Source organism: Lissotriton vulgaris, chromosome 1_1 (assembly GCF_964263255.1).
Source record: "Lissotriton vulgaris chromosome 1_1, aLisVul1.2, whole genome shotgun sequence".
Lineage (NCBI taxonomy): Eukaryota > Metazoa > Chordata > Amphibia > Caudata > Salamandridae > Lissotriton > Lissotriton vulgaris.
In genome coordinates, this window is record NC_141685.1 from 1,028,865,391 (window position 1) to 1,028,889,256 (window position 23,866).

The window sequence follows — 23,866 nt, forward strand, 5'->3', positions numbered from 1 at the left end:
GCCATAACCGCGTGAAGCCTGCGGAGATTAAGGGCCGTGTTCCGATGAGGAATGAAACCAGACTGGTCCGGGTGAACTAAGTCCGCGATCACGCCCACGAGCCGATTGGCTAGCAACTTCGCCAGGATTTTAGGCTCGGCATTTAACAGGGAAATAGGACGGTACGACTTACATAGGTCTCGAGGCTTCCCCTCCTTGTGGATGACCACAATGGTGGCCAAACGTTGATCGGGCGGGAGTTCACCGGCGTCTCGAGCTGCCAGGAACATATTCCTCAGGGGTGCAGCGACGGTGTCCGCCTTGAGTTTGTACAGCTCCACTGGGATACCATTGGGTCCCGGGGCCTTCCCGGAGCGCAGCGACCTTAGTGCCAACGCAATTTCGTCTACCGTTATGCCGCGGTCCATGTCATCGCGCTCAACATCCGACAAACAAGGAAGCTCAATCTCCTCCAAAAAGGATGTCGAATCCGATTCGGACAGTGCGGAGACTGACGTGTAGACCGTCTCAAAATAGTCAGCAAACGCCGCGGTAATAGCAGTAGGGTCAGTGACGACCAAGCCGTCGTCACCCAGGATCTCAGGTACCACTCGGGAAGCCAGTTCCTTCTTGTCCAACCAGGCAAGAAGCTTGCCCGCCTTGTCACCGAAGTCATAGATCCTACCTTGCTGTTCCCTGCCCATCGCCTTGGCAGCGTCAGTAGCAGTGGCGCTATACTCCGACTGCTTCAGGGAGAGAGCATGGAGCAATTCTGGTGTCGGCCCCAATGCTAACTGGGAATTCAGGTCCGCGATATCCAACTCCAGCCGCTCCAAGTCCTCATCCCGTCGTCTGCGCGCTTCGGCTATCAAGGAGAAGGCCTCTCCCCTAAGAACAGTCTTGAAGGCCTCCCAAAGGGAGACGGCCGATGCTACTGAACCCGTATTTTCAGTAAAATACAGCTCAATCTCGACTTGTCCGCTGCGTTTGACACGGTCGACCATAACATTCTTCTGGACCGTGTCAGCGCAGCGGGCATACGAGGCACTGTCTTCTCCTGGATCACTTCCTTTCTGACAGGCCGTTCTCAAGCTGTTCACCTTCCTGGCTTTTCTGCTTCCCCCCTCCCGGTGCCCTGTGGGGTCCCCCAGGGTTCCTCTCTTTCTCCCCTTCTCTTCAATCTCTACATTCACCCTCTTATTTCTTCCCTTCTTGAGCTGGGGGTCTCTGTGTATAACTACGCTGACGACCTCCAGCTCGTCTTTGATCTTTCCTCATCTTCTCACGCTTTATCTTTTTTTCATTCCACCATGGTTTTCATCTCTGGGTGGATGAGCGCCAACCACCTCAAGCTCAATCCCGATAAGACTGAGCTTGTTCTGATTGGCGGCTCATCCAACCCCTGGTCCTCTGCTTTCTGGCCTCCCATTCTTGGCCCTTCCCCCACCCCTGTTCCTTCCGTTAAAACCTTGGGCATCAAGGTTAGACAGGACCTGTCCATGCACGGCCAGGTCAGTGCCGTGGTGTCCTCCTGTTTTCTCTCCCTCCGGATGATCCGGAAAATCTCTCGTTTCTTTTCTCTTGACTCCCTTAAAATTATTATTTCTGCCCTCATCACCTCCCGCCTTGATTACGGCAATAGCTTGTTCGCCGGCATTCCAGCTTATGAAACCCGCCGCTTACAAGCTATCCAGAATCAGGCCGCTCGTCTCATCTTTCACTTGCCCAAAACCCATCACATCACTCCCGTCCTTAAATCCCTTCACTGGTTGCCCATCTTGCAGAGATCCCTGTTCAAATTAGGGTGCCTTGTTTATCGGGCCCTTGATCACTCTGGACCGGCTTTCATCAATTCTCTGGTTTCTCTTCACACCCCTGCCCGCACTCTCCGTTCTTCATCTTCTGCCCTCCTCACTGTTCCCCGCTTTCGCAAATTTCGCACCGGTGGTACCCGTTTTTCTGTTCTTGCCCCCCGGTTCTGGAACTCCCTTCCTCTCTCTATGCGTTCGATCCCTATCTTTTCCCACTTTCGTAAAGCGCTAAAAACTTTCCTGTTTGCCCAGGCCTACCCCTGCTAATCCTCCTGGCTTTGTCTGTCCGGTTCTTTAGAGCTCCCAGCGCCAGGAAGCCGTTTGGCCGTCGCGCGCTTTACAAATAATTTTCATTCATTCATTCATTCATTCATTCATTCATTCAATAGACTTAATAAGGAGGTCCAGAGTCTTGGGGTTGCGAAAATACCAGGGGTTGATCGGCGCCACCCTGGCTGCCGCCACGATGCCGAAATCAAAGGACACCCAAACCGGAGAGTGGTCCGAGATACCTCTGGCCATAAGACGAGCACTAGAGACAGACTGCGCTTGAGCCGAGGGAGTCAGTATGTAATCGATACGAGAGAGACTACCATGAGCCCTGGAATGGAAGGTGTATTGTCGCTGGGCGGGGTGTAGAAGTCGCCAACAATCAACGAAGCCCATAGTGTTCATGAAATCCAGGAGCCATGAGTGTGCACTACGAAGATTTCTGGACGGGAAACGATCCAAAGTGCCCGAAACCACAGAGTTAAGGTCCCCACCCAGTATCAGCAGCCCCTCCGGGAGGCCCAAAATGGCGCCGCCCAGGTCTTGGAAGGTGGCCGCCTGCAGCCCCGGGGGGACATAAACCGAAACCAACACCAGAGTACGCCCCTCCCACCTGCTCACCACGGCCACATAGCGGCCTCTATCATCCACCAACGTGGACTCCACCTCCAGGGGAAGGGACATGCGCACCATGATACCCACCCCTCGGGACCCCGTAGAGAACCCGGAGTGGGCCACCATTTTAAACCCCCTCCTATTTAGAGCCTTACAAGTATTGCCAACAAGATGAGTTTCCTGCAAGAGAACAACATCCGGAACACAACGTTTAAGCATTTGTATCACAACTCCACGTTTAATACGGTCCCCCAACCCATTCACGTTCCAGCTGAGTACATTCAAAGACTTACCCCCCATCATCAAAGATGTCCCACCCCAGCAATCCCTCCTGGAAAGCAGCCAGCCCACCGGTACTTGCAACACAATAATACCTTAGCCATGAGGAAAGTAGGAAAAAGAGAACAAAAGAAAAGCACACACCCCAACTACCCCCCACCCTGCACCCCTGCATTAGACTAAAAGCCACCCCGACTAGCAGTGTGCCTGTCGCCCCTAAAAACTAACCTACAAGAAGCCCCCAGAGGAGAAAGGAGACATCCTATCCCCCCCCGTTACCCTCCTTCTCAAGAAAATCAGAAGAAGTAAAAGAAAAAGAATCAATGTCCGAGTTCGATGCCCTCCGCAGCAACCCTTCCAGATAGAAAGTCACAAACAGAGTTTATTCCTGAGAACCTGGACCTCCTGCTGCCCCCTCCGACTGGTCCTCCGGAGCGGTCCGACGTTGAGGCAAAGTGTCCAACCAGTCCCCTGCAGCATCCGGGAGATCGAAGAACAGTGTCCGGTCGCCATGTTCGATGCGCAGTTTCGCAGGGTAAAGCATAGAATACCGCATCCCCATCTCCCTCAACCTCCGCTTCACACCCATAAAACTTTGCCGGCGTTTCTGGACAGCCTGGGTAAAGTCGGGGAAAAAGTTAATGTCAGCGTTCTGGAATCGCAGCGGGCCACCGCTTCTCGACGCCTGCAAAATGGCGTCTCGGTCCCAGTAGTTGAAGAGTCTTGCAATGATGGGGCGCGGAGACGCACCCGACTTCGGTTGGCCACCCGGCAGTCTGTGTGCTCTCTCAACTGAAAAAAACTTGCTCAATCCACCCGGTGCCAAGTTCTTAACCACCAATTCTTCCACAAACAAGTCCACTGACCCTTCCTCGGCTCCCTCCGGCACACCCGTAATGCGGACGTTCTGGCGCCGGGCCCGTCCCTCGAAATCGTCAAGCCGGCGAGCAAGTGCCCCATTAGCCGCCTTCAAGTCCCGTACCTCGGCCTGTACGTCCGACATGTCATTAGTCAGACTCGACGTTTTAATGTCGAGCGACTTGACTCTGTCATTAGTTTTGCCGAGGTCGGCTCTAATGAGATTGAGCTCGATCTGAAGGGTATCCACTTTGCTGGACAGCGCCTCGTGTTGGCTATGCATCTCAGCCTTCACACCAGCAATGGCTCCCATCACGTCCCGGAGAGTGAATTCCGAATCTTCAGGGGACACGTCTCGTTGCGGGTCCTTGGCATGGCCAGATGTGCCCGGCGATCCCCTAGAGTGGGAGAACCGTTCAGGGATGGTAGATTGGGATTGGGTAGGTTTCCTGCTGACCCTCGGGGGTTTCCCTTTGTCCGGATAACCTCTGCCCGCCATGTTTGATCAGCGAGAGCAGTACAGTCCAAGAGGGGGGCAGGTCAACAATAACACCTCCACTCGGTTCGAGACACACAATTCAGATCACCTCCAGGCCAAAAAGAGGGGAAATATAAAGGAGACCACCCAGGCCAACGGGTCCAACGAATATGATGGGTCCGCACGAAGTGCACCGAGGCAGGCCTCGCCTCAGCCCCAACAATGCCAGGCAATTACGTCGTCAGCACCCGCCAGTTTCACGACGGCATAACTCGGTCCAGGAAACTCGGATCTTCAGTCTGAGACCGGGCGCCGCATCAGCATCGACATCCCCGTTGATTCCCACCGTCGTGGGACAGGATAGGTAGCAGGATCAGTGCGGAGGATCGGAGGGTCTTCGGAGCTCCGAGCTCACGCGGCCATCTTGGTTGCCCGCGAAGCTCCTCAAGTACTTATCTTGAAAACAGATGGTGCCCCTGTTCGCTCCCGCAAGGGAAATGCTGTGCGAGTCTCGCCCACGTTTGAACCTGAGCGCTCTTCTGAAGCAGCTGGGACGCACACGCAGCTTGTCTTCACAAGCCTTTTTAAATTCAGAGGTCACACAAAGTGGAAGGTAGCTATCACTACTCAGAACGTACAAAATCATCAGTCACAGGCTCAATAAAAAAACTTTATATCACACAAGGGACGTTTCCGCAAGGCTGAGACACCACTGCATAAAACTAGGGTCAGTCATCAATGGAAAAACAAGCATTAATCTAAATTATATAGCAAGTTATCTAAGCTGCCAATGGCAAGAAACTCTCCATCACATCTCTTGAGAAAAAGTAGTTAAAATGCCATATGTAATGACAAATACAGGGAAACTCAACAAAAAATTTTTTATCAGCAGAATTTGATTAACTGTATTTTGCTTTCTGGGAATCTGCCTCATTCTGCTGCTTTTCCTGGCTTCAGCGAACCAGCCATTGTCGGTCTTCTCCCATAGGATCTATTGGTCAATACTTTTCAGCACATTTCTTGCAGTGTGGACCTCTCCAGTGAGCGCTATTTCCCATTTGTGTTTTCAATCACTTTAGAGTTTCTGGAAAGTACCAGCAGAGCAGTGGATTCCACCAGAGCGCCAGATACACTGACAGAAGGCATTAATGCTCACTGCAAACTTTTGGCACTGAATTTAATGGGGATTTAGGGTTCCGTTTGTTCACAGCCAGCAGCTCTACGGCCACGCCTCACAGGGATACTCAGCTTTACAATCCTTCATCTTTTAACCTCTTTACCCATCAAGTTTTACCATTTGCACCATCACATTTTTAAACACTGTAAAGTGCTCTGATACCCACAAGGGTCACGTTCGCGCAACATAAAACATTATAAATAAATACATTTATAATGATACTCGTTCATATTTGGTTTAACAATTCTTTTTGGACATAAGGGTGTCTTTAAATTCAGGATGCTCGGATAACAGACCACAAAATGGCCAGTTATATGCATTTTCCTGATGGGTGTGCTCTTATTTCTTTGCTATATTTACATGAAGTACGCGCTGCTGTACTAAGGCCACAGGATACCCTCTGATTTGTGTTTCTGTTGAAGATGCTCTGAACATCCACTTCCACTTGGAGAAGGGCCAGAAGTCAGTACATAAGCACTTCACTGTGGGTGGTAGTTCTAGTGCTAAAAAAATCTGCTGCATGGCTAAACACCTAAAAGGTCCCAAAGGCGGGACCTATTGGCTATGACAATGCTTGTTTTACTTTGTTAGCCTGTCCTGAGACAATAGACTGGTGGGCTCCCGACTTGGTGTGGGTTGGTTGATTTTATACATTTGAATAGCACAAATGGGTGGGCATGAATAGATAGCCAGCGTTGCCTTGCCGAAGAAGTACGACAAGATGCTCATTGATTTTTTTTTAAATTGAATATATATATGTGTTAACATATAACCAGGCCTTTGTTTTTGGAGTTTATGAGTGGAGGGCGTCCTGGTTTTCTTTCCCTCTTATGCTCCTCTTTGTGAGATGATTAAAATATCCTACTCAGATTCAGCAGTGTGGAAGCACAGCAGATACTGAGACCACATTCAGTTGCTTATAAACACTGATCACCTCGTTTCACCGCCAGACCCTGGAGATTCCAATGTGTGGGTGCAACTTTATTTGCCCAAGGGGAGCGAAACAACTGCTACCCTGTAGGAGTAGTTTGGCAGCATGGAGACTTTCTGAATTCACATGCTGTGCATTATTTTAACATCTAGTGCCATCTACGACATTGTCTATGTTCTTCCTCTTATTTTTTGAGTGAGTGTCGTTGTCCACCATTTGATGCTATGTCCCTTCTCGATGACGTCAAACACTCGTATTCTGGCTGCAGTTGGAGAGTCGCATGTGAATTCAGAAAGTGTTTAAGCTGCAAAACTACTCCAACAGGTAAGTAACCAATTCATTTTACATCATGAATCTTTCTAGATTCACATGTGATGCATAAATTATATTGCGGTGTGATCACATCTTGCAGGAGATTGGGTAGAGAACGAATTTGTGTTTGCAAACAGGTGTTTAAGAACCATTTTGTCCCACTAGTGCTTCCATGCTTTCGTGAATGTTGACACAGTAATGCTTGGTAAAGGTTGGTCAGAGTGCCATGTAGCAGCCATGCAGATGTCATTGATCGAGACATTAGCTATGAAGGTGAGAGCTGCCCCTTTCTTCCTTGTGGAGTGTGCTCTTGGTCTCTCCTCCAGTCTCACTCCTACATCTGTGTGGCATTTTTTCAGTGCCCGAAATATTCACCTTGCTATTGTTTCCTTTGCCACTGGTGATCCCTTGGTTGTTAAAAACAAATGTAACGAAGAGATGGTTGATCTTCCTAATTGCTTTGGTTTCCTGCATGGACATCGCAGCCCTTCTGAAGCCCAGCATGTGCTGGGGCGCATTCTGCATGTGACTTTGGTTGCTGGAAGAAACCTGACAGTTGTATTGCTTTTTGACATGGAAATGTGATACCACCTTGGGAAAGAAGTTATGGTTAGTTATGATTACTTTGCTGTTCTTGTGTATTTGGATTTATGATTCTTGCACTGTTACTGCCTGTATTTGGCTTACTCTGTGTAGAGATCTTCTGGCTACCAGGAAGGCAGATTTAAAGGTGAGGAACTCCAACCCTGCCCTGTGCATGTGTTCAAAGGGTGCCTTCATATATTGCGTATTTGCCAGATTGAGGTTCGATGTAGGTGGTGCTGCTGCCGGGCGGTGCAAGCCTTTTTACTCTCTCCAGGAAATTTTGACCGCTGGTGTTTGGAAAAAACCTTTAGTGTGGCATAGGAGACTCCTTCATCCGGTTGGTACATCAGATATTTTAGGACAGTGGCATCCTTTGCTTGTGTTTGAGGGCAACTTTCTTTTGTGCGTCATTTTCTAAATGTGTTACTTTTTTGGAGTAACACATTTGGAGTAACACATTCTGGACCAACATTGTTGGCATGTTACTTCTTTCAAGACTTCCATGTTTCTTTAGGGTAGTTGGAGATGCCCATGTTCTATGTCCTCAGAAGCCCTCCTGCTAATTTGAATGTATTTGGTTCAGAGTGGAACATTTTGCCCCCGGCATGGTCAGAGTGCACAGTCATGTAGGTAGTTGGTAGCAGCATGGCATTTCCCTGTGCCAGTTCAGCTCGGTTGGAGAAACATGCTTGTCTGGTCTTTTGTGGTGCATAGAGGATGAGGGCCATGGTTGCTTGCTTGTGTATCTCTATTACCAGAAGGATCAAAGGGATCTGTGGAAAAGTGTATACCAGTTTCCCTAACGTTTCTATCGATAGGACTTTCCACTATGACTGGTCGTTCGACTATCGCGCCCTGAAGAAGTTCTGGTTTCAGAACGAAACGCGTTGGCTGGTGTTTTTCCTAAAATGGATTATTAAATAGGAATGATGGCATCATGTAGCCCACTCATACCAAATGGCAGGTTCCACATGAGACCAATCCATGAGTGGCTGAACAGGTACAGGACACAGGCAACAGGGAGCTGGGAGGATCTAGTGGTTGTATAAAAAAAGAGTACACAAAGAGATACAAGTGTGGAACAACAGGCAGGTAGCGGAGATGGCGGCGTTTTGAAATAGTGGGACGCCGAAGAGTTGATGCATCGGGATCAACTCACGAGGTAACTACCGTAAAGACACTTATTAATTTTGGATTGAATAAGCACATTCCACTAGATACATAAGACGGATCTTCCTCATATAAGATAAAGCCTCATTAAACATACATAAAACATCTTGCAAAATCAAGAATTTCCGGTATTCCGAACTACTTAAAAAAGGAAGCATACTAGGGAGTGATACCTATAATCCCTGCATGGTGGAAATCGCTTTTTTGGGGAAGCTACAATATAAAGATTAGAAAATCAAGCCTAAGGACAAATAAGTCCTCTTTTGCCCCACTCCGCTAACCATTGAGATTGGAAGCTAACACGCCTCGACACGACTATCGCGTCCTGAAGAAGTTCTGGTTTCAGAACGAAACGCGTTGGCTGGTGTTTTTCCTAAAATGGATTATTAAATGAGTATTACAACCATACATCACGACTCAGCGTTTACATAAGAGGACACTAGAAAAGTTGTATAGTCTCTTACAACTGAAAGAGACCAACTTGTAGTGCGGTGCTTTTCCATATTGGAAAAAAAAAATACTTTTTACCCAAGTTTTGGGTGATGCTCTTGGGACAGGGAGCATTTGGAAAGAGCACCCTGGAACTTGAAAACAAATTTGTTTGGTGACCCTAGGATTGGTGCCTTGTTCTTTCTTTGAGTGGTCCACTGTCCCAAGTATTTTGGCATAAACGATGCCATCATACCCATGAGTTTCTATAACCTTGTCTCTATTGTCTTTGCATTGCTGAATGACTTTGCTTTTATCAACTCGTTGTCCAGGTCGGAGTAGACATGAGTTTCCCCTCTTCCTAGATATGCTGCTATGATGGGCAAGCATTTTGTGAAACTGTGAATGCTGACTTTATCCTGATTGGCAGTACGGGAAACTAATAGTGCACCTTGTCAACCGCAAATCATAAGAACTTTTTGTGTCCTTTAGCCATTGCTGTGTCTAGATATTTGTTCTCGATGTCTACTGTTGTGAAGTAATCCGTTCCTGAGGATTGGGATGATTTCTTGCACTGTTGTCATCTGGAACATTTGTCCATTCATGTACCTGTTGAAGGCCCTGAGGTCTAGAATGGGCAGTAAGTATAAAACTGCTTTTGAAGTAGTAAGAAGGCTGAATTCATTCCTTGTCCTCCTTCTATTTTTGGTACCCTTTCTATAGCCTTTTTTCTCAGAGGGGTGGCAACTTCCTATCTCAAGGGTAGGTGCCTTTGCTGCTTTAGCATTTTACCCTTGGTTTCATGTTGGGCAGTAGTTCTAAGAGTTCTATACAATGTCTGTGTCAGATTATGTTGAGTATCCACTTGCGAGGTGATGTTGTGCCATTCCCTGAGAAATCCTCCCATTCTGCCCGCTATTAGTGTTACTTAGAGGGGGTTTATGCAGCAAACATTCCTCAGATGGTAGTATACACTATTGAGGCCAGGTTAATGTCTTCCCTTAATAATGCACCTCGTATTGAATCTGAACTCTGGAAACGCTATCTTGGCATTCGTATTTCCAACTCGATTAAAATGATATGCCTTGAGTTAGGTGTGACTGGGATACATTTTCAGGCATACTGTTAGCTTATTTGGAATGTCCATCAACTGTTCAGTAGTTCTGAAAATTAATTGAAAAAGATCTTACGGAGAGAACTTTTACATAATAGCAATGTGATTTACTCAATTGGTAACATTTATCCCCACTGCTTGAAGCAGATGAATTTGAATTGCAAAAAAGTGCTTTCTTTTAAGTATAGTTACACACTGAAGCTTTGATTAGAAAAGGTGACACAGATGTTTACAGGATTGAATGCATCATTGTTTACAGATAAAAAGATTGCAACTGAATTGTTTGTAAGTTGTGGCTAGATGTAATTTTCTTTGAAGGCTATTCTGTGCCTAAATCTACGAAGATATTTATGTTGTTTAAATTTGTCTGAATTCCTATTGGAGAAAATGTATGGATTAAAAGGTAAGGTTATTTTTTGTCTGGGTGTTTTATATTTACAAACAACATTTATTTGTCTAATTATTTCAAAGTACTCACTAGAAATGCACGAGGATGCACTTTACTTATTGTTAAAGCCACTGTGAATGTTTGCTATCCATTAATACAATTCTTAAATTGTAATTAGAATTCTATATTCTCTTTTATGTATTTATATACTATAGGCATAGTATATATTTTAAAAAGTGTGAAAAAAATACATGCATGTCACTTGCTGGTGTGTCCAGTGCCTCTTGGAGCTGTACCTCTTCCATGTGGCCTCCCTAGAAAGGGCTGCCTTTGTGGTCTGGTTTACAGCTGATGTGTCATCGTGCTGTGGCTTGGTTGTAGTGCACCAAAAGATGTATGGGATATCACACCGTCCATCGCTTGACAAACGACCCATAGAGGCTGTTCTACTTGGTGGATCAGCTCCTCCTTTAAATAGGCTGTGGGCATTCCACCGCAACATCCATTGCTTTTTGACGCTGCCCCAGATTTACAAGTATGTGTAAATCTGAGGCAGCGCCAAATACTAACACCATTCAAAAGCAGGCATTAGATTGGTTCAGTGAGTAGAAATACCTTTATTTCTCCCCGTTTTTTGCTTTTTCTATGTGTGCTGAAATCTGCAGCACACATTGAAAGAGCAAAACACCTTTAATAATTGTTTATGTGCAAGATAAATAATGGTGACTTGCTACTTCTATGAACATAAACAATCAATCCCTGTAACGCAGGCCCCCTTGCACAAGGGTATCTGTGTTGGCGCTAGGCCAGTGCAAGGGAAAACACAGGGGTGTACCGTATTGTTGTATTTTTAAAATGATGCAGCGTGACATCGCAAAATTTGCCACTGTGTTGAGCATTTTCCTTGTAGATATGGCCCTAGCTCTTGAATTCCCAGAGTCAACATTGTAGCCGGGATACACATGATAATGCCCCCTTTTGTCAAAGTTTACAGGTGGGTGTTTAGTTCTGATGAAAACCCGGTGGAAGTCTGCCTTTGTAAGATGCTTTGGTAATCGTCGCAAGGGAATCCTGTTTTACATTGCACTTTACGCTTATATGCCACTTGCATTTTCATATGTAGGACTTACCTCTGAGTAGAATAAAGTCGTTTTGCACTGTGAAGTAAAATCAAGGGTTGGATTGACACATCACTGAATAATGTTATTGTCACTTGTGAGGTCTCAATCTTCAGCCTTTTTGAGTGCGCTCTAGACCACTCTGCCTTACCATCATGAGTGCCAAGTGCTAAACGAGAATAATTGATGCTCAGTTTTGAGTATAATAGTCAAGTAAGTAAAGTGGGACTTAGGACAACAAAGTTGAATGGCTCTAATTGACAAAAATTGAGCTCAGCATCCCATTATTCCCCTGGGCCCCTTGTATCAGTCTCTGCACCTGCCCATCCCTTCCCTCTATGCTATGCCCTAGGATGTACATGCCTTCATTATGTGGTAATCTTCCAATGCCCCAAGTGTCTGCTGCAATAGCTATGCCGCAGTTCAAACACTATCCCGCCCTGACCATTCTTTAATTCTGTTGTCTGCCCTTCTGTATCCTCAAACTACCCTTTCAGTTCTTCTCCTCGTTGTATAGAGCTCTGCATACTGTTTCATTCGATGTTCTGCCCATGCTCTCATTCTATGCTGCTTTGCACAGCCTTTCATTCTTTGGTATGCCATTTCTTACCCCATAGCTCATTCTGTCCTCTGCCAAGCTCTGCCGTTGCCATCATTTAGTGCTCTGCTTGATTGTATCCGTGCCCTCCCTCTGTGATACACCCCATCTGGCTCATGCCCTGGTTCTGTGCTGCACTGATACTGCCCAATTCTACATTCTGCCTTGTGCAGCCCATTCCTATTTTCGCTTTCAGTGTTTTACATGTGGTAGCAGATTGAGTTGGGTATGACTGTTTACGGTTTGGGAATGAGTCAGTGTTTGATAGAATGAATGAGTGATTTGTGTGCCAATTTGTATGGCTCTTTGTGTCCCTGGGCTGATGTTGTACCATTCTTTGATTCTTATTTATGAAATAATGTATGTCTTACTGAGCAATTTAAAATGTGTTATATTTTTCTTTGAAAATAAATAAGTGAATAAATAACTTGAGAATCTCGAGCTGTTCCGTGGGCGCTCTCTACTTGCTGCTGGAACCCTTTCGGGTCCTCTTAAAGACTGGAAATTCCCCTTTTCATGTTGTTCTTGATACACCCCATCTGGCTCATGCCCTGGTTCTGTGCTGCACTGATACTGCCCAATTCTACATTCTGCCTTGTGCCATCCATTCCTTTATTCCTTGCTGTGCATTGCCCACGTCTTCATCACCGCATCTGTAGGATTATCCGAGCTGAATCAGAGGCACCGAGTCACCTTACCTGGAAAACAGTCATTATTGCTGCTGGGAAGGTGTCAAAGTTCGTGGGAGGAGTTCCATCATCAAAATTGAACCTACAAATACAAAAGACAGGCAAGAGTCAGAGATGCACGACACCCAAACTGTCCCTTTTCCATATGTGTACCTTTTAGAGTTCCCCCTGTAGGCAAGTTCTTGTGCACAACCAAAATATCAACAAGAGAGAAGGGTTCAGCTTTGTCCCTTACTATTTGTGTCTTTTCTCTTATGTGAGTTTAAGGATCTATGTCAGCTCAAATGAATAGTCCATCAACCTGAGCTATGCTAACACTATTAATTACAGTGCCCCTCTGAAAGAAACTAGGCACCAGAAGTTGATTGGTTACCTTTAGAATTCTGAGAACAAGTACTAGTAAACGCCATGTATTTGGTGTGGCAAATTGTCTTATCGCCTTCTGGATTAGGCGTACCAAGTGCCAATAAAATGATGTGGATGAGGGGATGATGTCACTAAATACCGCATATGGTATCTACTGATGGGGTCACTGGCTTTGTATTTGTATCCCCAAAGCCAACTTGGACTTAATGCTTTTATATGTCATGGTAAGATCAATTTAGCAGATCATTAATTCTTAGATTGCTGCTTTTAGTCTGTAGGAAGATTTGCTTCTTTTTATCTTTAATATTAATGCTTTTATCCGTTGGTACATGTTAACTTCAGTATTTCCCTCTCTGTCAACAGCTGGTTAGTTTTTATTTATGTATTTTGTATCTAGCTTTTATTTTTTCTGTGCTTTGATCTTTTTACTCGAAATAAAGTATTTGTATGTATGTAATATTTACAGTGCTTAGAAATGGCAACACTACAGTATTAAGTGCTCTAAATAAGAAACAATGTATTATTATATAGGGAATAAAGAATTCCCTGACGTATGCTATAAGGATATTGCAAGTCACTGAAACATTCTGTGACCATATAGAGGAATGAGGCTAAAGGCATAGTTCTTTTATAAGATTATGTAACTTCATGTTGATTTGCAATATCCTTGTAACGTATGGTCGAGGGTACTTTAATCCTTATATGAATAAATGATTGCGATTTGCTGAGCGCAAACACCTGCTTCCTAAGAAGTATCCTGTGATTACCCACAAATGACTCAACCTCATCCAGTGGCTATCTAAAGACCTTTTTAAAAATAGTCTTCAGAGGCAGACTTTCTCAAAGCTACCACAAGCTCTTCCTAGAGCTTTCACACAAGGAAGGAGAACAGAAGGGGCGACCGCCTCTTCTGGTTCTTCGAATTCTGGGGATAAATTAAAGGCCCTGATTGGCCAATCGTAAAGATCTTGAAGGCACATATTTTCCGATCCTGTCAATCAGGTAGACAGGGCTCTTATTATGGAGTGCTCTGAAAGTGTTGTGTAAAGCCTTGAAATAGGCAGATTCAAGAATCTATCTTGCAGCCACATTCTGGACCATCTGTTGCTTGTAAACAAGGTCAGCCAGGAACCCTGTATAGAAAGAGTTTGCATAATCTAATCTAGAAGTCACCATAATTACAATAGTCCTCACTTACAATAATTTTGTAAGTGAGGACTGGAATTTTAGGGTCTTCTCTAAGGGTTTTAGTAGTGCAAAATAGGAGGCTGTGATGGCCTGGATCTGAGGTTTAAAGGAAAGCTCCTGGTCAAATATTGCCAGTTTATGGTTACACTAACACCATTCCCACAAACATGAAGAATAAAAGTAGAATGAGTAGTGCAAAAGTAAACACACCAAAGAGAAGTTAGATATTTGTTGTAAAAACTACTCAGGCAGCAAGCATTCTAACTTCAGAACTGAATTGTTTTAACTTTTTACAGTTGAGCAGTTCCGTTATTACTTTATTACAGGTGGCCAGAGATGTCACAAGTGGCCTGTAACAAAGAAAATAGAAATTGGTTTTTATACAGGACGTCTGTATTACAATTACAATAAAGGTGATTCAACCTGGGGCGCTAGAGGCCGCACACACGGAATGGCCGCCTAACTGTGAGGCTCCTGTTCCCTGGAGCATTTATCCTTAAACTATCCTATTCTACTGGAGAGTAAAGTCCCTCTAAAGCGGCTGAATCGGCGCCGTGTGGGGTCGTCCACGATCGGTCCAATTATTGGTTCACTGGCGGCGATTGAGACCGAGAAAACGATCCTGCAAAATTCGCCCGCAGTGCCCCTGGAGCTAGAGTGACTGAAGGTCCGGGGACCGGTCGGCACGCAAGGCCGGTGTTACCACGAGACGGCGGGCCCCGGGTGCGGGCCCTGCTGCGGAGACTGTTGTATCCCCTGCTCACCACCCGGCGATCAGCCCCTCACCCTGCCTGCTGGAGGTCCCCCTTGGAATCCCGACGTTTGGGGGCTCGTACATTTTGGGCCTCCCTGCCTTGTCGCCGCGGACACTTGCCTGTGACCGGGGCCTTCATCCGGCGGGATAATCGGAGCTGGCCGAGGGGGGTGCTGTGGATCCCCGAAGGATTTGATGTGTGCGGTGGCCACCGCAAGAGACGTCTTCTCTGCTGCCCCGACCCCCGTCGACTGTGCGAAGGTGCAGGATACTGCTGGGGGCAACGAGGTCATCCTGGCGATCTCCGGAGGTACGGCGGAACGGCTTGATTGCTGCTGGCGGCTGTGACAGGCGGCCCTGTCGAGGGGTGTTTCCCGGTCCTGCCGGGAATCGTGCACGGCTGGAAATTGTGTGCACTTCATCCTGCTATGGTGAGCGCTGCGCTGGGGTGATCACAGGCTCTCCAAACCCCTGGACACACATTGTGATCTGCTAGCACAGAGTTGGTGGGGGCACTGAGGGGACAGCGCGAGTGACTGCTACTTACCGTGAGCTCTCTGCGATGCTCTGTCCTGTCGACCTGTGAGGACACTGCGGTCCAAGACAGTGAAACTGCCGGGGACGTCTGGGCGTTACTCACATAGCGGAGCCTGCCATAAAAGCATCATAAGTGACCTGTAGCCCCAGCATCTTGCGCCACATACCACCCCCGCTGACCTGTGACACAAGCTGTCACTAACACTCCTGGTTGGGTGCTGATTTGGGATAGCCTGCATTTGATGCATGTGGATACTGGTCGATATCGACGAAAACCTGTAAGTAATCCTTGATCTATATCACTCTCCTTGTACCTGCGACCTGGTTGGGCAACTCGCAGTGCTACTTTTTAGACTGTGTGGCTTTATTAGTGCAATTGGACACAAGGCATAGTCCTGGAAGAGCACCTTGCTCGGAGACCAGCTGGCTGGTATCACTGCGCCTTACTCGGCCTAGAGGCACTCACCATTACATTAGTTGGCCCCAGGGCGGCGGCCGGTGGGAGGCGCAAAAGCACGATGGTGCGCCCCGAAAACCGCCAGACGAAAATACATTTTGAGGGCACACGGAAGGGATTGAAGACGGCTCCCACCGAGCCGGGGCCTAGTGGCGCAGACCTTACTGCCACTGCCTCTCCCTCTAAAGAGCTTGATATGCACCGTCTGCTTCAGGAGATGCGACAGGGCTTCGCCACTGTGGTGGAGAAAGTGGACAGGATGTACTCCAGGATGGACGCCCTAGTACATAAAGTAGACCAGCATGAGGAACGGATCACGACAGCGGAACAACGGATCTCGGACAACAATGACGTCACCGCCTCCAACACATCTCAACTCATATGCATGGATAATCTACTACAAGTTATAGCAGCCAAGAACGAGGACTTGGAAGCCCGTAGCAGGCGCAACAACCTACGCTTCACGGGCGTTCCAGAGTCCACAGACACTGGCAGGATGGAACTGTATGTGGAGAAACTCCTCAGAGCGTCGGTGGGTGAAGATACCTTCTCACCTCAGTTCATTGTCGAAAGGGCACATAGGTCGCTGGCCCCAGTCCCTAAACCTGGACTGCCGCCTAGGCCAATCATCGCCCGCCTGTTGAATTATCATGATCGAGACGTCGCACTGAGAGCAGCTCGAACCAAACAGAACCTGCACTACAATGGTATCACATTTTCTATCTATCCTGATTTCACTCCCCTAGTACAGGAGGAAAGACGCAAATTCCTGAATGTTAAAAAGAAACTGCGTGAGGCCCAGCTGGACTATGCTCTGCTCTACCCGGCGAAGCTGAGGGTGACACACCAGGGGAAGCAGCGATTTTTCACGAATCCGCAAAAAGCAGAAGACTACTTGAAGGCGATCCCCAAAGCACGGGGGAGGTCGGAACGGCGATGCAGACCTCGAGGACGATCCACCATTGGTGGAAGATGACAATTGATGCGCAGCGACCTTTATGGAACAGACTGTTTGAGCTTTGACCTGAGATGCTCGGGCAGGGCTCGGACACCTTACTGCAGTATGGGACTACTTACCTTCTCCAGTGGTAAAGTATTCCAGGGACCACTATCCCTGCCCTGGCCTCCACCGAGGGTGGTACAGTACGGGAGGCTATCGGAGGGAGAAGTGACTGTGCGCCCTTGATGTTGTTTCCCCTACCGGTACACCCCAATCATGGGAACGAGTTATGGAAGTTGTGGGGAGGAGGGGGGAGGGGAGATGTGGGGTTGGGTGGCTGCTGGCATGATTGGGATGCAGTAGTGGGAGGGGGGCTGAGTTCTTTTGGGGAGGGAGTTTTGGTTAACGGGGAAGAAGGGCGATTGGTTGGCCATTGTGGTATTCGGTATCACCTGAGAGGAGATAGCTCTGTGGAACCTACTATGGCATGCTTTTTTTCTATGATGTACCCTATCTTATGGCGGGACCGGGGTCTGATGCACGATTGAGTTGTATGTCATTGAATATAAGGGGTCTTAACAATGCTCGAAAGTACCGAAATGTAATTGCATACTTAGACTGCCATCAAGTTCAAGTTGCCATGTTGCAGGAAACACACTTATCATCGCAGACACGCACTACCTTTGCAAGCAAATGGGACAATGTCCGTGTTTTCTCTTCTTACTCCACCTATGCGAGGGGAGTTGCTATCCTGATCAGACGCACTGCGCCATTTCATGTGTGTGGTGAGCTACTGGACACAAAGGGCCGCTTTGCCCTAATGTGGGGACGTCTAGGCCGTGACACCATCACTTTAGTAAACTGTTATGCACCTAACACGGACATGCCCTTATTCTTTATCACACTTTGGGGCAAAATACTGGATGTAGGGTCTCGACACGTTATTTGGGGGGGAGACTTTAACCTAGCACTGATGCCTCAACTAGATAGGGCAGACGGGGTGACGCATTACAAACCCAGGTCCAGGGAGGCTCTAGAGGGCGTAATTTCGGAAGGTGGTTTGTTGGACACATGGCGCTATCTGCACCCTTTCCGGAAGGAAGGCACACATTTTACGTCACTGACAGGCACATGGGCACGACTGGACTACTTTTTTACGTCTAGAGAGATCTGTGCAGGGGTGACTGGGGTGGTGCACCTCCCGAGGACATACTCTGATCACAGCCCGGTCCCGATGCACCTACAGGTGCCTGGATTGGACAACCCTAGGCCACACTGGAGGTTGCAGCCAGCGGCCCTGTTAGACACCGTGTTTCGCACTGAACTCGGTGAGGAAATTGCCGCTTTCTTTCCTAGAAACAAGGGCTCTGTCGCCTCAGTCAAACATATTTGGGAAGCATTCAAGGTGACGATCAGGCGATATTGCATATCAAAGAGCTTCGGGGTTCTGCGCGACATCCAACGCACAATTCGTACACTCGAAAGTGAATTGAAGGACTTGGAAGCTCGGATGGTAGAGGGAAATGGTGCCGACACCCACGCAGAGTTTAGAGATAAACTGACACGATACGAGGATGAGGCCAACAGGGAAGCAAAGTTTAAAGGTAAACACTGGCAGGCTAGGAAATACTGTGAGGGAGACAGACCAGGGAAGGCCTTGGCGGTGCTGACGCGCACCCCGCACAATCATAATACGGTTCTGGAGGTCGTAAACGATCAAGGACACACAGTCAGAAACTCTGATGATCTACTTTCCGCTTTTGTTTATCAGGCACTGTACACCACTGCCGTGACTGCTGATGTGCCATATAATGACTTCCTAGGGGATGTGGCTCTCTGCTGGCTCAGTGATGGCGACAGGGCCTTCCTGGCCGCCCCTTTCGAATTAGATGAAATCCAGGATGCTATTATGTCACTTAAAAATGGAAAGGCGCCCGGCCTGGACGGGATCCCTGCCGAGTTTTATAAAGCATACATAGACATTATGGCCCCTGTTCTCCGTGAGGTTTTTGAGTAATCATTAGCTGACGGTATTCTCCCCTGCTCAATGCGCGAGGTTGTCATTACTTCACTGTTAAAACCTGGCAAGAGCCCTAGCGCTTGTGATTCTGATCGCCCGCTCTCGCTCTTGAATTGCGATGTTAAAATACTGGCGAAAGTACTGGCTACCAGATTGTCTCTTCTGATGACCCGGATTGTCTTACCTGACCAGTCTGGGTTTTTCTCCAGTTGCTCCACCTCCCATAACCTACGCACTCTGTTTTCCCTGCTCCGCACGGTGCACCCTGACCTCCCAGTTGCTGCGTTTTTTTTTGGATGCCTCCAAGGCCTTCGACTCGGTCGAGTGGTCATACTTGTTTACCGTTCTAACGCGTATGGGATTACCAACATTATTCATCTCTTGGGTTCAATTGTTGTATACGCAACCAACAGCGAAAGTCCTGATTAACGGCCACCTTTCACCCTCCATTGCCATTTCCAGGGGCACCCGACAGGGATGCCCGTTATCCCCACTTTTGTTCGCGATAGCCGTCAAGCCCCTTGCCTGTAGGCTCCGCCAACTGCACCGTGAAGGCGCGATTCATTGCTTCCAGCGCCAGATCGATGTGTCGTTATATGCCGACAACATGGCGCTATTTGTCAAAGACCCGGAGCGGAACCTTATTCAGGGAATTTGTCATATTCGGGAGAATGTCTGGTGTACACATAAACTGGGCCAAGTCGCAATGTTACCCGCTTACGGATGCGGTTGCTGACTTCCCCCTCGACTTTCCTCTGGAGTGGTGTCGTTCGGATTTACGGTACCTGGGGATCCAAGTTTCCTGGGATAAAGGCGAAACCTTACACTTAAACTACGGTGTGGCAATCACGAAACTTTCTGCATTGGTGGATCGCTGGATCTCCCTTCCCCTTTCCATGGCTGGCAGGGCGTCACTTATCAAAATGGTAGTGTTACCCCGATTTCTTTATTTTTTTCCTTAACATCCCTTACTATCCGGGGGCTTTTTTCTTTAAAACATTGAAGTCAGAACTATGTCGCCTTTTCTGGGGGGGTAAGAGCCCGCGGCTGAGATGGTCCATGCTGATTCAGCCATAGGATAAAGGGGGTTCGATGTGCCCGACTTTGAGGCTTACTATTTATGTGCTCAAGCGCACTATGCCTATCACTGGATGATCCCCACTCCATTCATGCCTCAATTGGCGGTGGAGGACTGGATTGCGCACCCTCTTCCCCTCAATGGGCTCCTCTACTGCCCGACATCGTCCATAACGACACCGTATACTTCTGTCACATGCACTATAGATGCCTGGTGCCCCATAGCTAAGAGACTGGACTGCGGCTTGCTATATTCTCCTCGGTTGCCGCTGGCGTACCACCCTAAGCTTGTACTCCTGCAGGAACGTGGCTTCCAATTGCTCTGTGAGCGCTTACGAGTCACCTGTTGGGGCGATCTGTTCTCAGAGGGCCAGTTTAAAACTGCGGAACTGTTCTTCACTTCTCACGACCGCACTCCGCTGGATGTGTTTTACTACTTACGACTGCGCCAGGGGATGAGGGACATCCTGCCTGACTTTCCCAGTGAATCTGAGGTCCTATCTCCGCTTCACTTCATGCTTTGTTCGCTGGACGGCTCACATTTAGTGTCGGCCATGTACCGCCATATCAGGGCGTGTAGTCCGGGACCGGAGGCCATTGCTCGATCCCATTGAGCTTCTCAACTAGCAATTGAGATTACTGACGAACAGTGGCTATATTGCTGTAACCTCACGGCCCTAATATCAGCCAGTAGTAGACTCAAGATAATCCACTACAAATTTTTGCAGCGACTATACTACACCCCGGTAAAAAAATACAGGTTCCGCCTGTCTGATAACAATAGATGTGAACTCTGCCGTGCGGAACATGCAGGTTTTCTACATCTTGCCTGGGAATGCCCCCCTGTTCACCTCTACTGGCAGCAGGTACACAACGCCCTCGAATCAATGATTGGAGAATCCATAAATCTTAATCCATTGCTAATGATCCTGGGACATACACCACATATCCCTAAATCCTGCAGGAAATTCTTAGATATTGCACTGCTTCTTGCAAAACGGCGCGTTGCGTGTAAATGGGGTCGTGGCAGGCCCCTAAATTTAAGGACTGGCTTGCAGATATGACTCACTGTCAGGAGCAATACGCAACTTTTACTGAACTACTCCCGATGTCGAGTAGGCCTAATGACATTTGGGGTCCCCTGGTTAGCTACCTGCTGGCCCAGACAGATCGAGATGAGGGCCCGGATGGAAGTAGTATTCGGAGTGGCAATGATGTCCGGGTGTGCTGAGTTTATCCATACAGTTACTATCGCCATTGGGTGGCTTCAGACTATGCTCCTTTGCTACATATGTAATTCCCTATCCTACCGATTAACAAGATCCACCACTATCCATTGTCAATATGCTTAAAACCACCAGATGTTTCTCTTTTACACCCCCTTGCTGAGAGCTGTGACGTGACCCCTTCTCTATGCATACTAATGATGTGGCACTACCCCTTGATTGATAGACATTGTACTCACTCTGATGACCGCCCGCTGCTGCAATTTATGATGTTTAATTGCCATGTACTATCAACGCTAACTGTTACAGGTGTTGCCTCACTGAACCGTAAAACCAAACTCTTGTATTTTTTTTTGTGTTGGAAAATCAATAAACAAAGTTTACAAAAAAAAAGGTGATTCAACCAATAAATCACCATACAAGCAATCCTTAATTTGTGAAGGAAGAAGTGACAGACCCAAAGTTTTGCTCAGAAGCCACAGCCGGCACTATTGAAGGTCTAGGTGCTGAATAACAAGGGTGCGTAGCCTTGATTCCAACTCACAACTCTTGACTACACCACAATACACTCCCTGTCTCTTTATCACACACCAGCAAGTTCTTTTGTATTCCTGCTGTCTCTCTTTGTAACTGTGTTTCCATCTTTCGTTTCTTCCTCCTTACCCCTTTTGTGTTTTTCTCCTCTAGCTGCGAATCTAACTGTTGAGGAAAAATAAATGCAGGTCCCCAAAACTGAGTGCTCACAGACTGCACCTGTAACCACAGGCTCAAATTGAGCACTGCCCAGGGCCCTGATATGGAGTTATAGTTTTGACACACTATCCATTGAAAATGCATCATTTAGATTGCCAATAACTTTGGCGCACTTTGACAAATCTACTCAAACTTCTACACACCCAGATAGAAAGGTGCTAAGTTTCAGACAGACCAGTGCAGGAGAAAACAAATTAAATGGCGTGGGGGTTAATAAAAACTTGCATTTCTCATTTAAGCGTCTTTAAGAATTGCTACTCTCTCTACAGCAAGAAAAGCTGAACTGACTTAAACCAAAAGAGGTATGAAAGTAGAGTGTTTTTTGATTTCGTGTAAATGCTTTCAGTAGTTTTTAATATATTAGCATTTGAAAAAAATGTTAAGTGGGCATTAAAGAGTTTAAAATTTAGAAACGTCTTGGCCATTTAAACTTGCAAGTTAGAATCCGTGTGAATCTGGATAAACAGCTCCCGTATTGCAAGAACTTGGAGCTCAATATTGTGTCTAAAAAGTTGACTACGACTAAGAAAGCAAGCTTCCGAGCAAGAGTTGAATGAGTGTAGCGGCTCTAAGGGCAGTCCAATGAGACGGGTAAGGATCACATTCAGGTTCCAAACAATACCAACGGCATTCTGGAGGTATTATATTTTTAAAACCCTTCTTGAAGATTTTTTTGCCTGGGTCTTCGAAAAGTGATGAATGTTGCCTGTTCTGTAAATATGCTGCAACTTCAGTTAGGTGTAAGAATATACAAGTGTAGGCAAAGCTGGTGTTGTATAAGTGTAGTATGTAGCAGACAATCTCTTAGAGGCCGTAAAAAGATCTACCTGTTTAGAGACACAGTAGTGCATGAATGTATTCTATTTAGCTGAGTAACAGGCGGGAGTAGTTGGTTTGCATGTCTCTTGCAGAATAAGCATGCGTTCCTCTGAACAGAACTAAAGTTGTACTCCACACCAGGCAAATACAACAGGTGGCTAATTTTCCAAGCGGGCCAGTGGTATATCTCCTGAGCCAATGTGCAGAGCTAGGGGAATATTTCCACCTGTTTATTAATGTAAAACATGGATATGATGTTGTTCATCTCTACGAGGACTGGCTTGTCCGAGTAGGTTTGAAGGAGGCTCTGGGGGTGAGATGGTAGAAGATGTGGTACACCTGGTACTGAGGGGTTAAGGTGCCCTATATGTTCATTTTATGGAGATGACCATCCCACCCTACAAGGGATGTGTGGGTGGTGAGGGTTGCTTGCGGAAGGAAGTATAGAAAGGGCTTGTAAAGCAACAGATTGTTGCTGTTCCACCAAAGCAGAGAGTGATGAAGTCTGGTAGTTACTGTCACAAGATGTTTCGCTGGTGGTTTCTGCCTTGAGAGGCACTTCTGGAGTGGTCATAATGTGTAGTCTGGTGTATTAAATTATCGCTGCTACGCACTAGACCATCATCCTCAGCAGTTCCATTATGGTTCTTATAGTGAGGAGACGGTGTGTCTTACAAAGAGGCAGCAGGCAATGGAATGTCATCATCTTCTGTTCGTTGGTGCATACTTTCCCACTTACATCAGTTAGAACACAGCCCAGAAAGTGCCTGATCTACTGAGATTGAAGGTTTGAATCTTTTTAATTTGATGGTGAACCCTAGCCTGTGAAGTAGGCACCCTGATGTTTTGAGTGTGTGCTATGCACTTTCACTAACTGCTGCTCTTGATCAACCAGTCATCCAGGTATTGAAAGACAAATATGGCATTT

General features: G+C 47.0%; 1 protein-coding gene across 14 annotated transcripts in view; it reads right to left on the reverse strand.

Annotated features, from left to right (window-relative positions):
- CACNA1A (calcium voltage-gated channel subunit alpha1 A) overlaps positions 1 to 23,866 on the reverse strand; it is a 1,308,076-nt gene that overhangs the window by 694,319 nt on the left and 589,891 nt on the right. For all 14 annotated transcript variants that reach the window (XM_086961990.1, XM_086962030.1, XM_086962039.1 and 11 more), the window contains one exon: positions 12,811 to 12,883. In XM_086961990.1, the coding sequence (XP_086818116.1) occupies positions 12,811 to 12,883 (73 nt within the window). The remainder of the gene's footprint in view (positions 1 to 12,810; positions 12,884 to 23,866) is intronic.